This window comes from Heteronotia binoei, chromosome 15 (genome assembly GCF_032191835.1).
Source record: "Heteronotia binoei isolate CCM8104 ecotype False Entrance Well chromosome 15, APGP_CSIRO_Hbin_v1, whole genome shotgun sequence".
Classification (NCBI taxonomy): Eukaryota; Metazoa; Chordata; class Lepidosauria; order Squamata; family Gekkonidae; genus Heteronotia; species Heteronotia binoei.
In genome coordinates, this window is record NC_083237.1 from 58,487,738 (window position 1) to 58,502,829 (window position 15,092).

The 15,092-nt window shown below is 49.2% G+C and overlaps 1 protein-coding gene across 4 annotated transcripts in view; it reads left to right on the top strand.

Annotated features, from left to right (window-relative positions):
- MED24 (mediator complex subunit 24) overlaps positions 1 to 15,092 on the top strand; it is a 94,787-nt gene that overhangs the window by 15,536 nt on the left and 64,159 nt on the right. For all 4 annotated transcript variants that reach the window (XM_060256775.1, XM_060256776.1, XM_060256777.1 and 1 more), the window contains exons 3-7: positions 152 to 190; positions 2,133 to 2,206; positions 8,212 to 8,435; positions 13,916 to 14,027; positions 14,137 to 14,287. In XM_060256775.1, the coding sequence (XP_060112758.1) occupies positions 152 to 190; positions 2,133 to 2,206; positions 8,212 to 8,435; positions 13,916 to 14,027; positions 14,137 to 14,287 (600 nt within the window). The remainder of the gene's footprint in view (positions 1 to 151; positions 191 to 2,132; positions 2,207 to 8,211; positions 8,436 to 13,915; positions 14,028 to 14,136; positions 14,288 to 15,092) is intronic.

Here is a 15,092-nt window from a genome sequence, read left to right on the forward strand (position 1 = left end):
CTGTGTAGCTATGAAGTGACCTTGTCGCCCCCTTGGCAGTCGAAATGGCGGGGTTTGTGTTTCTCTCTGTGTGTGTATGATCCCCCCCCCTTGTCTAAATGTTAGCTCTTGCTTAGTAACTTTCTCTCTTGTGTTTTGGGTTTTTTTACAGATGGTGTCCTATTCGACTGTTCTGATGGCCATTAGCAAGGTAGCATTTGCATGTTTCTCTGTCTTCCTTACCTAAATCTTCCTCACCCTTCTCTCCCCTGCCCCCGAATCCCATGCATGGGATGGAGAAGGTAGAGAAAGGAGTACTTTTCTCCCTTTCTTACAATACGAGAACTCGTGGGCACTCAATGAAATCGCTGAGCAGTTGGGTTAGAACAGATAAAAGGAAGTACTTCTTCAAACAAAGGGTGATTAACACATGGGATTCACTGCCCGAGGAGGTGGCGGCAGCTACAGGCATAGCCAGCTTCAAGATAAACATATGGGACAGAGGTCTATCAGTGGGTATTAACCCCAAGGTATAGATGGAACTCTGTCTGGGGCATGTGATGCTCTTTATTCTTGTTGCTTGTGTGGGCAGCAGTGGGAGGGCTTCTAGTGTCCTGGCTCCACCGGTGGACCTCCTGAAGGCACCTGTTTTTTGTTTTGGCCACTGTGTGACAGAGCGTTGGACTGGATGGGCCACTGGCCTGATCCAATATAGCTTCTCTTATGTTCTAATGAAGAGCCAAGAGGGTGGGGATTTCACACTGTAGAACGTAGTATTTTGCTTTGGTTGTAGAACCTGACAGTTTATATGAATTTGGCCAAATCGCAGGTGTTTCTAAAACAACACTAAGTGTCTAGGTTTCTTGGCTAGGCAGAAGGTAGATAGATGTGCGTGGAGGAGAGGCGATTGGATCTTACCAGCTGTCCTGTTTGTGACAGGAGAGGCTTGTCTCGGCCACCAAAATGAAGGCTGGTATCAGGGATCATGGACAAAAGCCACACTGGACAGGAACTGTGGTATGTAGGGAAACCAAGCAAAGCCATGCTGACAAGGTGGGAGAATCCAACCCATTTAACTGTTTTTCTTGTTGACTGAATAGACAAGATTTTTGCTGAAGAAGAAAAGTTTGCCAGAAAATGGGGCATTCTCCCAATTCGTGTCAGCCTTGTTTTCACCAGCTTAATTGTTTCCAGGGTGTTTCTTCACTTCTTAATCTTTCAGGAAAAGAATACAGGCCATATTGTAAGTCTTGCTGCCTGCTGGAATTGGCTTCAACAGAGAATGCCTTGCAAAATATAACCACAAATCACCAACAGCAAATGCTGCTCCAATCGTATTTTAAAGCTCCCATATTCAAACCTACAAGGATCCAGCCATCCTCCAAGGGGCCTTCCTCTAATGGAAGGAAACGCCTTAGATTGAAGAAGGGCTTCAAACACAAGCCAAAAGGAGAGGTGGGGAATTAATATGTCATTCAATGAAAACACTTTGCACAGTGATGCGGTAGAACAGGTGTAGGATCCGCCCCACAGTGCAGAACAGCTGTAATGATTCCAACCAGGGCCTTTTTTTTGTAGCAGGAACTCCTTTGCATATTAAGCCACACAGGGCTCTTTTTCTAGCAGGAGCTCTTCTGCATATTAGGCCACGTCCCCCTGATGCAGCCAATCCTCCAAGAGCTTAGAGGATTCTTAGTACAGGGCCTACTCCAGGAGGATTGGCTACACCAGGGGGGCGTGGCCTAATATGCAGATGAGTTCCTGCTAGAAAAAGAGCCCTGAAGCCACACCCCATGATGTAGCCAATCCTTCAGGAGCTTATTATAGGACCTACTGTGAGCTCTTGGAGGATTGGCTAGATTACGGGTATGTGGCCTAATATGCAAAGGAGTTCCTGCTGCAAAAAAGAAGCCGATTCCAACAGTGCCGTCCGATGCAGTTACTCAACGGCCTTAGTCTGGAGTAACTGTAGAAGACTGCACTTCTAATTTCTTAACTGTGGTTAGGAGATGACGAGCACTTCTTTGGCTGATTTAAGAACGTGAAGGTATTTAAGCGCATCCTCTGCATGTTGTGTTGGCGTTGTTTGGGGACTTCTTGTTTTGGAGGCCAGCTGTTTTCCTTCTTTGTTTTTTGGTGTTTCCCGTGCTCAGTTTGATGACTTCTCCCGAGAACTCTGCATCCAGTCCTTGCTGGAAATCATGGATATGTTCTGTGACCGGTTAAGGTAAGGAATGGGTAGAACCTCTCACTTGATGTGTGTCCATTGCAGAATACAGGCCTGGAGAAAGAGGCATCCCTGACGGACAGCGGACTCCCTCCTGCTGACTGGTCTGCTTGGATTCGTGTAGATCAGGGGTGTCAAACTCATTTTGTTATGAGGGATGGATCTGACATACATGAGACTTTGTCGGGCTGGGCCATGTTGGGCCGGTCAGTGTGTGTTTCTATTTAAGATTAGAAAGCAGAGATATAAACTTTATAAAGGACACAGACAAACACAAAGATTTTTTTTTAAAAAAAAAACCCTTAAAACATGCTTAAAACCTTAGCACTTGTTGGTCTTAAAGATGCTTTTGTATCTCTCCCATTTCTCTCATTATATGTTAAGTTTACCAGTTGTTTTTTACACAGAGTATTTCCATAGAATGTGGGAACTGCTTCTTGAAATCTCCTGAACTGAGGAGGGGGAGTTTCCACACCACACAGGAAGAGGAAGTTTTGGAAAACCTGCCTCCCTGATTGGATGGTGGGAAACACCAAAGATGTCCTCCACCTCTGAGGGAGAACGACCCTTGGCACATACTGTGAAGTGTCCTCCTTCAGAGGAAAGGAGGTCATCTTGGAAAACACCTTGGAAAAAGACATCTTGGAAAATGTCTTCCTTTCCTCTGAAGGAGAAGGAACCCTCATTGTAAGAACCAAGGGTCGTTTTATTGCATCTCTCCCATGGGAGCTGGGAAACTGAACAAAGGGAGCTCTGGCTCTTTCCCTCCCTCCCTGGGGGACCAGGGGGAGGAGCCTCCGCCAATAGAAGGAAGAGGCTCAGTAGCTCTGCTGTGCAATTGAGAGAGCCTGGGAAAGCAAGCTCTGCCTCTCCCCTTCCTCCCCAAGGGAGGAGCCTCAGCCAGTGGAGAAAATAGAGGCTTTGCTCTGTAGCTCCTGTATGATTGAGCAAGCCTTGCAAAGCAAGTCGTGATGCAGAAGGAAGCAAGAGAGAGGGAGAAGGAAGCAGATGACAGCCAGTCGCTCAGGGGGCTGATAGGAGCCCTCCAGGGGCCTGATTCAGCCCCATGGCTGCATGTTTAACACCCCTGTAGATAATGCTAGTTTAAGTGGTCCTTATCCTGACCAGGCAAGATGATACTACTTGTATTCTTGTAAACAAAAAGTATGACTTGCTCCATGCTTCTCTTTACTGCGGACTTCTTCCTGGGTGGCTTTTGTCTAGGCAGGTCCTTTGATCCCCAGCATAGCCTTTCGGGTGGTGAAGGGGGGACCCCTGCTTCCGCCTTTTTCAACACTAAAGTTGGTCGAATCCCACCCCACGGCTGCCTGTCAGAGATCTTATGGATCCTTCGTTGAGATCGTGACCGGTTTCCGGCCTGGAGATAGAGTTGCCCGAGTTCTTCTGACTCTAAACCAGTAACCTGAGTTGGTTACTCAAGCGACCGGAAACCCTAGAAAAGCTGCTCGCTTGACTTCGATGATCGGCTCTGTTTCTGTTCTGTTCATGAGCTGCGTTAGCAATAGACACAAAGTGAATGTTCGTAAGTGTGTAAAGTGCCCTCAAGTCGCAGCTGTAGAGTGACCCTGTAGCGTTTTCATGATGAGAGCTGTTCAGAGGTACGTAGTTTGGCATTTGTGTAGACTTGCGTGATCTTGGCTTACGTGCAGTAATCTTAATGCCTCTGTCATTCATTGCCTTCACAACCATGAGAGCTAGAAACCCACTTTGTTTAACGTGCAAATCGAGCAGACTGGAATGATCACCCAGAGCCTTGCCAAACCTTAGATGGGATCTCAAGAGACAGACACTCTTGCACCTAACATCCACCTCTGGCTTTGTTGTTTTGGTTTTGAACCAGCGGAAGAGACCACAGACTGAACTGTTCTTTAAAAAGCAAATAAATTTTTAAAAACAGTGTCACGACTCAGGGGGTCTTACCAATTGCTGCCACCACTCTGGGTTCCCCTTGAGAAGGCCTGGAGTCCCCTCCCAAGTAGGGTTGCCATCCGTCCCGATATATCGGGACCGTCACCATTATGGACCTTCTTGTCCCGACATCCTGACAAGACCCAATTTTGTCCCGATTTGCACCGTGCAAAGCGCTTTGAACACTGACTGAAATGCTAAACTACAGCCCCCCAGCAGCCTTTTCGCACCGCTCTTGGGCTTCTCGACACAGCCCCGCCCCCTTCACCCCGTTCAGCGGCTTTTTTGGAGGAGCAGAAAGCCCGGCAACAGCAGCCGGCGAAATGCTTGCTTCTTCTACGCATGTGCCAAAGCCAGGAGGAGGGGGAGGATGAGGACAACTAAGGAGAGTTCGGCTCATTTTCTCCCCCCGCCCCTTCCACTTCGAAACCAGCATTTGAGGTAGCAGCAGTGGCGGCGGCGGGAGCTGCGGCTGCGGTGGCGGCAGCGGCGCGCGCTCTTCAGGCAGTTTGAGAGGAGGCGCGAGACCCCCTTTAGAAGGTCGCAGGGGACCAGCCGTGGCGCGCGCCTCAAGTACACAAATTAACGGTCACCCAACTGCCTTCCCGTTACTTTCTGGGCAACGCGGCGTGGAGTTGGGGTGGGGTGTCCCGACGAGGTCCCAGCTAGATATGGCAGCCCTACTCCCAAGCCCTTTAACTTAGGCCAAATAATAGGCGTGAGGATCAGGCAGAGTGAACAACAACAACAAAATGGTTTATTTAAATGACCAGTTCCGTTCTGTGCAATATAAACTAACAAGGTGCATTAAACAGTAGAAGGAGTGAAGGAAAAATAAACAGATGCCCTAACGCATCTGAATTTACTGTCCCTAAACTGTAGGGTTGCCAATCCCCAGGTGGGGGCAGGGGATCCCCCGATTTGGAGGCCCTCCCCCCGCTTCAGGGTCGTCAGAAAGCGGGGGGAGGGGGGGAAAATGTCTGCTGGGAACTCTGTTATTCCCTATGGAGATTTATTCCCAAAGAAAATAAAGGAGAATTGATCCGCGGGTATCTGGGGCTCTGGGGGGGGGGCTGTTTTTTGAGGTAGAGGCACCAAATTTTCAGTACTTCATCTAGTGCCTCTCCCCAAACTATCCCCTAAGTTTCAAAATGATTGGACCAGGAGGTCCAATTCTATGAGCCCCAAAAGAAGGTGCCCCTAGCCTTCATTATTTCCTATGGAAGGAAGCCATTGAAAAGGTGTGCCGTCCCTTTAAATGTGATGGCCGGAACTCCCTTTGGAGTTTAATTATGCTTGTCACAGCCTTGATCTTGGCTCCACCCCAATGTCTCCTGGCTCCACCCCCAAAGTCTCCTGGCTCCACCCCCAAAGTCCCCAGATATTTCTTAAATTGGACTTGGCAACCCTACTAAACTGTCTCAGTTAGACCTAGGCCTACTCACCCTTCCTCTAAGGGCAAGGGTCTCTTCCTTGCAGCAACTCTTCCTCAGCTCTGCCTCCTAGGAAAGACACCCCCTGCCTGGCCTTGGCCCTTTTATTTTCTCCTCCCAGGCCCTACCGCTCCCTGGGCCAGTTTCCCTCCAAAACCTTGCCACCCAGTCAGAGGGACAGGAGGGATCCTGGGAAATGTAGGCTTTTCAGTATAACTCCAAGGCAGGCTTCTCTGGAGCCTGTAGGCTGCACTAAGTGCAGGATCGTGACAAGCAAATGTTCTTAAAAGGTTTAGGCCAGAGCTGACAAGTGAGCGCGTGGGGGGGGGGGGCAAAAGGGAGCGAGTGAAGAAACTCTTACTTCCTGTAAGCAGAATAGTAACAATGAATATTAACCTCTCACCAGACTGCTGATAAACAGCTGTTCTCAACCAAACACTGCTTAATCCCCTCCCCGCTTAATTTGATCTTCTGGTTTTTAATGTGATCGAAACCCTTCAGGTCCGGGATTATTTGTGCCGGCCGCAGCAGCGCTCGACCCGTCAAAAGGGGTTTCTTTCTCAAGCCTTGATGGTTTTTCCGAGCTGGCCCACCGTGACCACTGGCTTGGATACTTGTTTCTTTTCCCTCCCTCTCTTTTATTAAATTTATTTTAAAAAGACAAGCACTGTGGCGATTGTGAAGGCTCCGCCGTGCATAAGTCGTGCCACGGGGCACGAGCCGCAGCTGCTTGGTCGTCTTCCGCTTGTGTCCTTTGGCGGGCAGGAGGGAATCTCTTGCAGGCTGATCCCTTCTTTGAGTTGGTTTGAAACTCTATGGAGAGATGGATGATTCCCAGCCTCTGGAGACTGGGGTGGTCAGGACTGGAGGGCTCCTCACCCATTGAGACTTCTCAGTTGGATAGCAACCAGGGCTTTCTTGTAGCAGGAACTCCTTTGCATATTAGGCCACACCTCCCTGATGCAGCCAATCCTCCTGCAGCTTATAGTAGGCCCTGTAAGAAGACCCCTGTAATCTCTTGGCAGATCGGCTGCATCAGAGGTGTGGGTGGCCTCCGGGTGGAATTCTAGCAAGAGCTCCTTTGCATATTAGGCCACATTCCCCTGATGTAGCCAATCCTCCAAGAGCTTACAAGGCTCTTTTTTGTAAGCTCTTGGAGAATTGGCTACATCAGGGGTGTGTGGTCTAATATGCAAAGGAGCTCCAGCTAGAATTCCACCCTTGGGTAGCCTAATATGCAAAAGAGTTCCTGCTAAAAAAAAAAAAAAGCCCTGGAAGCAACCTCTTGAGCAGTTCAGGACTGCTACAGCACTAATTCCCTTACAGTTATATCCACGCTGCTGTATCTCTTTTTTGCCTTATTTACAATCTGATATATGCCAATAAAGGTGTGTGTTTGTTTGTTTGTTTTATATCAACCCTGAACATTTCTGTCCTGCACATTCAGTAAAATGTTAGCTCTGTGTGTGCTTATTGCATTCCCAAGGATAGGCACAGCTATCTGTCGTTCCTTCCTTCCTTCCTTCCTTCCTTCCTTCCTTCCTTCCTTCCTTCCTTCCTTCCTTCCTTCCTTCCTTCCTTCCTTCCTTCCTTCCTTCCTTCCTTCCTTCCTTCCTTCCTTCCTTCCTTCCTTCCTTCCTTCCTTCCTTCCTCCCTCCCTCCCTCCCTCCCTCCCTCCCTCCCTCCGCTTTCACCTTAAACAGGAGTTAAAATAAGAAGGACCTTACTTAGTCTTATTTTCCTGGTATTTAATTATTACTCCAATAATTTTAGCCACTGAGAGAGTGACAAAAATCCCCATTTATTTGCAAAAGATGGCACATAAGTGAAAAATGCAGTTGGGCTATGCCATGGTTAGCAGAGGACTGACATGAGGCTCCCCGCCCCACCATACAAGCATAACCAGCTTCAGGAGGGGATTAGAGAAACATATGGAGGAGAGGTCCATCAGTGGCTATTAGCCACAGCGTATTGTTGGAACTCTCTGTCTGGGGCAGTGATGCTCCGTATTTTTGGTGCTTGGGGAGGCAACAGCTTCTAGAGTCCTGGCCCCAGTGGTGGAGTTCCAGAGGGCAGTTGGGGTCTTTTTGGCCACTGTGTGACACAGAGTGTTGGACTGGATGGGCCATTGGCCTGATCCAACAGGGCTTCTCTTATGATCTTAAGTGACACAGAGTGTTGGACTGGATGGGCCATTGGCCTGATCCAACATGGCTTCTCTTATGTTCTTATGTGACACAGAGTGTTGGACTGGATGGGCCATTGGCCTGATCCAACAGGGCTTCTCTTATGATCTTAAGTGACACAGAGTGTTGGACTGGATGGGCCATTGGCCTGATCCAACATGGCTTCTCTTATGTTCTTCTGTGACACAGAGTGTTGGACTGGATGGGCCATTGGCCTGATCCAACAGGGCTTCTCTTATGTTCTTCTGTGACACAGAGTGTTGGACTGGATGGGCCATTGGCCTGATGCAACATGACTTCTCTTATGTTCTTATGTTCAATACGCTACAGCTTGCTCAAGGACCCTAGCATGCAGGGAAATCCTCCAGCAGATCACTGCCCTTGTGATCTGAGTGAAGGAAGGAAGTCTCGTGATTGGAGATGTCTCATTTTGGCCCTCTCCTCTGTCTTTCTGCAGTTGCCGTGGGAAGGCCGAGGAGTGCATTGGCCTCTGCCGTGCTCTGATGAGCGCCCTCAATTGGATGCTGCGCTGCGCGGCCTTCTACGCAGAGAAGATGAAGGAGCCCCTGGAGCAGGAAGCGGCCGAGAGCCAGCTTGAGATGTGCCTGGAGCGGCTGATGAAAGTCCTGGGCAGCACCAAGAACCGGGCTCTGATTCATATAGCCAAGCTCGAAGAAACACGTATGTAGCCACCGCATACACATGACGGAGAGAGAAAGTGTGCATGTGTCTGGGTGGGGAAGGAAACTGCTTCCATTCTGCAAGTGTTTTGCTCCCTCTAGTGTTTGATTCGGTATTACGCTACTTTATGTCCAACATAAAAATCTGCCTGCTGTTTAAATCTGCAGGGAGATATTCCCAATATACAGCGATGTAATATTGAATTAAGAAGAGGGCTTTTATTTTAGCAGGAGCACAGTTCCGGCTGGCTTGCCATCAGGAGGCATGGTCTGATATGCAAATGCTAGGCTTTTTCTACAAAAAAGCCCTGTGTGAAACAGTGGTGATGTCAGGGGGTGTGGCTTAATATACAAATTAGTTCCTGCGGGGCTTTTTCTACAAAAAAAAGCCCTGATGAAGAAGAAGAAGACTGCAGATTTATATCCCGCCCTTCTCTCTGAATCAGAGACTCAGAACGGCTTACAATCTCCTGTATCTTCTCCCCCCACAACAGACACCTGCGAGGTGGGTGGGGCTGAGAGGGCTCTCACGGCAACTGCCCTTTCAAGAACAACTCCTGCAAGAGCTATGGCTGACCCAAGGCCATTCCAGCAGCTGCAAGTGGAGGAGTGGGAAATCAAACCCCGGTTCTCCCAGATAAGAAACTGCTCACTTAACCACTACACCAAACTGGCTCTCTATTAGAGCTATGGCTGAGCCAAGGCCATTCCAGCAGCTGCAAGTGAAGGAGTGGGAAATCAAACCCGGTTCTCCCAGATAAGAGTCTGCACACTTAACCACTACACTAAACTGGCTCTCTATTAGAGCTATGGCTGACCCAAGGCCATTCCAGCAGGTGCAAGTGGAGGAGTGGGGAATCAAACCCGGTTCTCCCAGATAAGAGTCTGCACACTTAACCACTACACCAAACTGGCTCTCTATTAGAGCTATGGCTGACCCAACGCATTCCAGCAGGTGCAAGTGGAGGAGGAGGGAATCAAACCTGGTTCTCCCAGATAAGAATCTGCACACTTAACCACTACACCAAACTGGCTCTCTAGAGGGAGCAAAATATGCAGAAGAGCCCCCCCCCCCCCCCGCAACAACAGGACCACATGAACCCGGCTGGCTAGTGCTCCTGATTCATCTGTCTGTCATGACTGGGAATTATTCCAGGAGACAATTCTGGACACAGCTTGCTCGTGTTGTGTTGTCGATTCTTATGTGCTCATGTTGTTTTGTGGCTGCTACCTTCAGCAAGAAAACATACTCTTTCCAGATTCTCTCCAAAATGATTCATTGTTACAAATACTTCTATTCCTTTTTTATTTTTTTTGAGGGGGGAAAGAAATACTTCATGGGCATAATTCACACTTAATTTATTGTTATGAGGTTTTTCACAGCTTTTCATAAAGTCCCATAGCAGCGGGCAGGAAAAAGAGTGATTCCACTTCTAAGCGAGGCTTTAGGTGTGATCATGCCTATAAATAAGTACGGTGTGAGCCCTGACAGATACATACAGATGTTGAGAAGGGCCGTGCTGCAGAATTTAATGTTTGTGCATTGTACACAGATAACATAAGAACATCAGAAGAGCCCTGCTGGATCAGACCAGTGATCTGTCTAGTCCAACATCCTGTCTCACGCAGGAGCCAGCCAGTTCCTCTGGAGGACCAGCAGCAGGGCAGAGAGACTGAGGCCTTCCTCTGATAAGAACATCAGAAAAACCCTGCTGGATCAGACCAGTGGTCTATCGTCCAGTGTCCTGTCTCACATAGTAGCCAACCAGTTCTTCTGAGCAGCCAACAACTGGGCAGAGAAGAAGAAGAATTGCAGATTTGTACTCTGCCCTTCTCTCTGAATCAGAGACTCAGAGCAGCTCACAATCTCCTTTATCTTCTTCCCCCACAACAGACACCCTGTGAGGTGGGTGGGGCTGAGCGATCTGTCCCAGAAGCTGCCCTTTCAAGGACAACTCTGCGAGAGCTATGGCTCACCCAAGGCCATTCCAGTGGCTGCAAGTGGAGGAGTGGGGAATCAAACCCGGTTCTCCCAGATAAGAGAGCTCTGGCTGACCCAAGGCCATTCCAGCAGGTGCAAGCGGAGAAGTGGGGAATCAAACCCGGTTCTCCCAGATAAGAGAGCTCTGGCTGACCCAAGGCCATTCCAGCGGCTGCAAGTGGAGGAGTGGGGAATCAAACCCAGTTCTCCCAGATAAGAGTCCACGCGCTTAACCACTACACCAAAATTAAGTGCACAACTGGATCATCCTGAAACCATTGCCCTCTCCTACCCGGTCCATGGAAAAATTGCCTTCCACAAAACCAGGTCCCTGGTGCCAAAAAGGTCGGGGACCACTGCTCTAGAGGTTTACTGACTGTGAGTATGGAGGTTCCATATTCTCAGTATGGCTAGTAGGCTCTGATGGGCCTAAGTCCACTGACAGTGAATTCCACACTGCAGTTACTCATTAGAAAATCCCCAACTGCCCTTTGCCCGATTTCTAAAAGCATTTGGTGGGTGCGAGGAAAGGCGACGGCATCTGCCACGGCGCTCACGAGCATACGTTCAGGGTCCCCTAAGTTAAAGGGTCTCTCTCGTAGCAGGACTGGGGAAGGCGTTTTGGGGAAGTCATATCCGGCATTTACACTAGAGGGCTCAACAGTATGAATGGGAATAAATCAGCTGCTTTGGAATCTCTTCAGATACAAATCAAGCCTGGGTACGTGTGTTGTGTGTGTGTGGTTTTTTTGGAGGGAGGAGCTTGTTCCTCCCGACTTCAGATCTGGCCAATTGCTGTCGGTGGGTCCAAACGAGAATGCCGCGCGGGTCACTGATCCTTGCTTCTCTCCTAGGGTTCGTTCTGTTTATGCCTCAAAAACCGTTTTCGCAATTTCGGTGTTTGCACGCGTTAATAGCTGAAGAGTAGCAGCATTCTGATAAACACGCATTGCTGCAATGTTGGCTGTCTCTAGCTTCTGTTTAGTTAGAATATTTTTAGCCTGCCTCTCAAAAACAAACAAACAACCACACACACAACCAACGAAACAAGTCACCGGAATCTGCTAGCAATGGTAAATTCATTGTAAACAATTAACAAATTCTCAGCAGTAAAACAGCCTACCCTTACCTCAAATATAATCAGAAGTATAGAAATCTACAGAGGGCAGGCCACAGAAAGCATGTTCAAGTACCAAAGGTGGGTGAAAAGGTACACTGGAAAACTGGATGACGAGAAATGTTTTTGCCTGGTGCCTAAAAGCCAGTAACGTTTTGAAGGGAGGGCCGTCTGCAGATTGGTAGCCACTACCAAAAAGGCCCCGTTCCTATTTGTCAGTGGCCTCCCTTTGGCCTGCAAGGGCCCTGTTAGCCAGGCTTGTTTGTTTGTTTCATTCATACCCTTCCTTTCCTCCCTAGCCAAAGTGGCTTAACATCATTCTCCTCTACTTCACTTTTATCCTCACATCAAATCTGTGAGGCAGGTTAGGCCAAGACTCGCACCATCAAGCTTCTGTGCCAGAAGCTTAGTCTGATGCTCTTCCCGCTACATCACATTGGCTCTCACTGGCTCTCAGCAATGCTTTCAATTTAGGGCCTGTCTTGAGAGCCAGTTTGGTGTAGTGGTTAAGTTCGCGGACTCTTATCTGGGAGAACCGGGTGTGATTCCCCACTCCTCCACCAGCAGCTGCTGGAATGGCCTTGGGCCAGCCATAGCTCTCATAGACCTTCTTCCCCTGTAGTGGTTAAGTGTGCAGACTCTTATCTGGGAGAACCAGGTTTGATTCCCCACTCCTCCACTTGCAGCTGCTGGAATGGCCTTGGGTCAGCCAGAGCTCTCTTATCTGGGAGAACCGGGTTGGATTCCCCACTCCTCCACTTGCAGCTGCTGGAATGGCCTTGGGTCAGCCAGAGCTCTCTTATCTGAGAGAACCGGGTTGGATTCCCCACTCCTCCACTTGCAGCTGCTGGAATGGCCTTGGGTCAGCCAGAGCTCTCTTATCTGGGAGAACCGGGTTTGATTCCCCACTCCTCCACTTGCAGCTGCTAGAATGGCCTTGGGTGAGCCATAGCTCTGGCAGAGTTGTCCTTGAAAGGGCAGCTGCTGTGGGTGCCCTCTCAGCCCCACCCACCTCACAGGGTGTCTGTTGTGGGGGAAGGAGATAAAGGAGATTGTGAGCTGCTCTGAGACTCTGAGTGGAGAAAGGGATATAAATCCAATATCATCATCTTCTTCTTGGTCTAAGTGGGGTCATTTTGTTGAAAAAGAGGTGCTAGAGCTCATTAACACAACTTGTTTGCATATGCCATACACCCCTGATATTACCAGCAGGTGTCGTAAATTATATCAGCTCAGCATCTACCTTAAAATCCTTCTTGAATTATAATCGTCATAATAAAACCTTACCCTCATCAGACTTCTTAAATTGCTTTCCCTTATGTGGCCATGAAGATTTCCATATGCCTGTTTGACATGTCTTGGTTATTTTCCCATTTTTTGGTGGGGGAAAATATTAGAAAGCGTGTTAAAGAGTTCAGGAAAATCATTAGGGTTTGTAGAATCTTTCGGGCTCAAGTGCCGTGTTCTACTGCAGAAAGTTTTTCTTCCAGACGTTTCATTCTCGGCTGCGGAGAACATCCTCAGTGGCGTTGCAGCCGGAGCAGGCGCTCTGACCTTCTTGGCTGCTCCGGCTGCAATGCCACTGAGGATGTTCTCCGCAGCCGAGAACGAAACGTCTGGAAGAAAAACTTTCTCCGGTAGAACACACGGCACTTGAGCCCGAAAGATTCTACAAACCCTAATGATTAGGGTTTGTAGAGTCTTTCGGGATCAAGTGCCGTGTTCTATTGGAGAAAGTTTTCCTTCCAGACGTTTCGTTCTCAGACGTTTCATTCCAGACGTTTCGTTCCAGACATTTCGTTTTCAGCTGCGGAGAACATCCTCAGTGGCGTTGCAGCTGGAGCAGGCGCTCTGACCTTCTTGGCTGCTGTGCATTGAGTGAGGCCAGGGCTGCTGGAGAGCTGCTATTTCTAGGCTGGAGGGGGTGTGGTGAGAGGGCAATTGGTTTGTGAATGTACCCATTGGGTACATTGCCCTCTCACCACACTAGAAATAGCAGCCCTCCAGCAGCCCTGGCCTCACTCAACGCACAGCAGCTAAGAAGGTCTGAGCGCCTGCTCCGGCTGCAACGCCACTGAGGATGTTCTCCGCAGCTGAGAACGAAACGTCTGGAAGGAAAACTTTCTCCAGTAGAACACGGCACTTGAGCCCGAAAGATTCTACAAACCCTAATGATGTTGCCAGCCGTGAAAACCTGAAATCTTTGAGTTCAGGAAAATTCTCACAGGGGGGTTTGAACAGTGGAGCCCAGAAGCAAGTCTTTGGGGCACGGAGGGGAGGGATAAGAAAGAGCGCCATAAAAATTAGAGGTTCCAGAGCTCCTCTCCTGTGAGCGCCTGCCCAAATACGGCCTGAAACTTGCATCTGTGCCTTTCCTTGCTAGCTTCCTGGGGCGCTGTTGAACAGTCGCTGGCCAAACTGGGAGACTGTCTGGGGCATGTCGGCAACAGCGTGTTACGGAGCCAGGCAGAGGAGAGCGTTGGCCTGGTCAAGAGGTGAGCGAATAGCAACGGCAGGGTGCTCAGTGTCCTCCCGCCAAGGAAGCCAACAGAACGAAGCTTTCTTTTGCCTTTTCTCCCTCCTTGCCCTGCACTCTCTCTGCAGCATCCCCACCATGCTTTCGGTGCATTCGGAGCAGCTGAACAAAACGGGCTTCCCGACGGTCCACGCCGTGGTCCTGCTGGAGGGAACGATGAACTTGACCGGGGAGCCGCAACCCCTGGTCGAGCAGCTGATGATGGTGAAAAGGATGCAGGTATGGCCGGAGCAGGGGAAAGGGTGCTGTGCCTCCCTGGCGGTTTTACTTCCCCGTTTTATTTATAGTCTGCCTTTCTCCATTGAAATTCAAGGAGGATTTACGGAATGTAAATGGATGCAGTTGGTAGGATGAGACCTCTAACGAGCAGCGTGCCAGGACTCGGATTACAGAAATCCCGAAACCAGCGTAGGATTTTAGACATGATGCAGAAAAATGGACTTACACCAGTAGAAAGAAGCGCAGTGACAGTGGTGTGGTAGCTAAGCAACCAGAGAACACATCCTATACTGTCCAAAATGGCGCCCGTGGCTGTAATGGTGCCCACTGAAAGCTTTCCTGGTGCCCACCAAGTGGGAAAGTGGGAGGAGCCAGCCGGGGCTCTTGTCCTAGCAGGGCTTCTGATTGGCCTTTGGAGATTTGATTGGCTGTGCAGGTTTTTTTTTTTACTATCTTTACTATATGATTGAAGGTAAGCTGTGGCAGCCATTTTGTGGCGGGCTCTACCTTTTGAGGCAGCCATTTTGTGGCCGTGCTGACCACGCTTTGTCAGCATTTCAAAGGTGTCTGCGAGCTGGAAAAAGTTGGGCTCTGCTATGTCTTCCTGTGTCTTTTCTTTAAAAAGAAAGATGTATAGCTGATGGAAAGACAGGGCTTTTAGACAGGGCCTTCATGGCATCCTAGACCAGGGGTACCCATCAAGTGTTTTTAGAAAGTGGGTGGGGTCAGGTGGAGCTTTTGGCCATCACAGCTTCTGATTGGCCCTTGGGGATTTGATAGGCTATGCAGATTTTTAAAGACACCG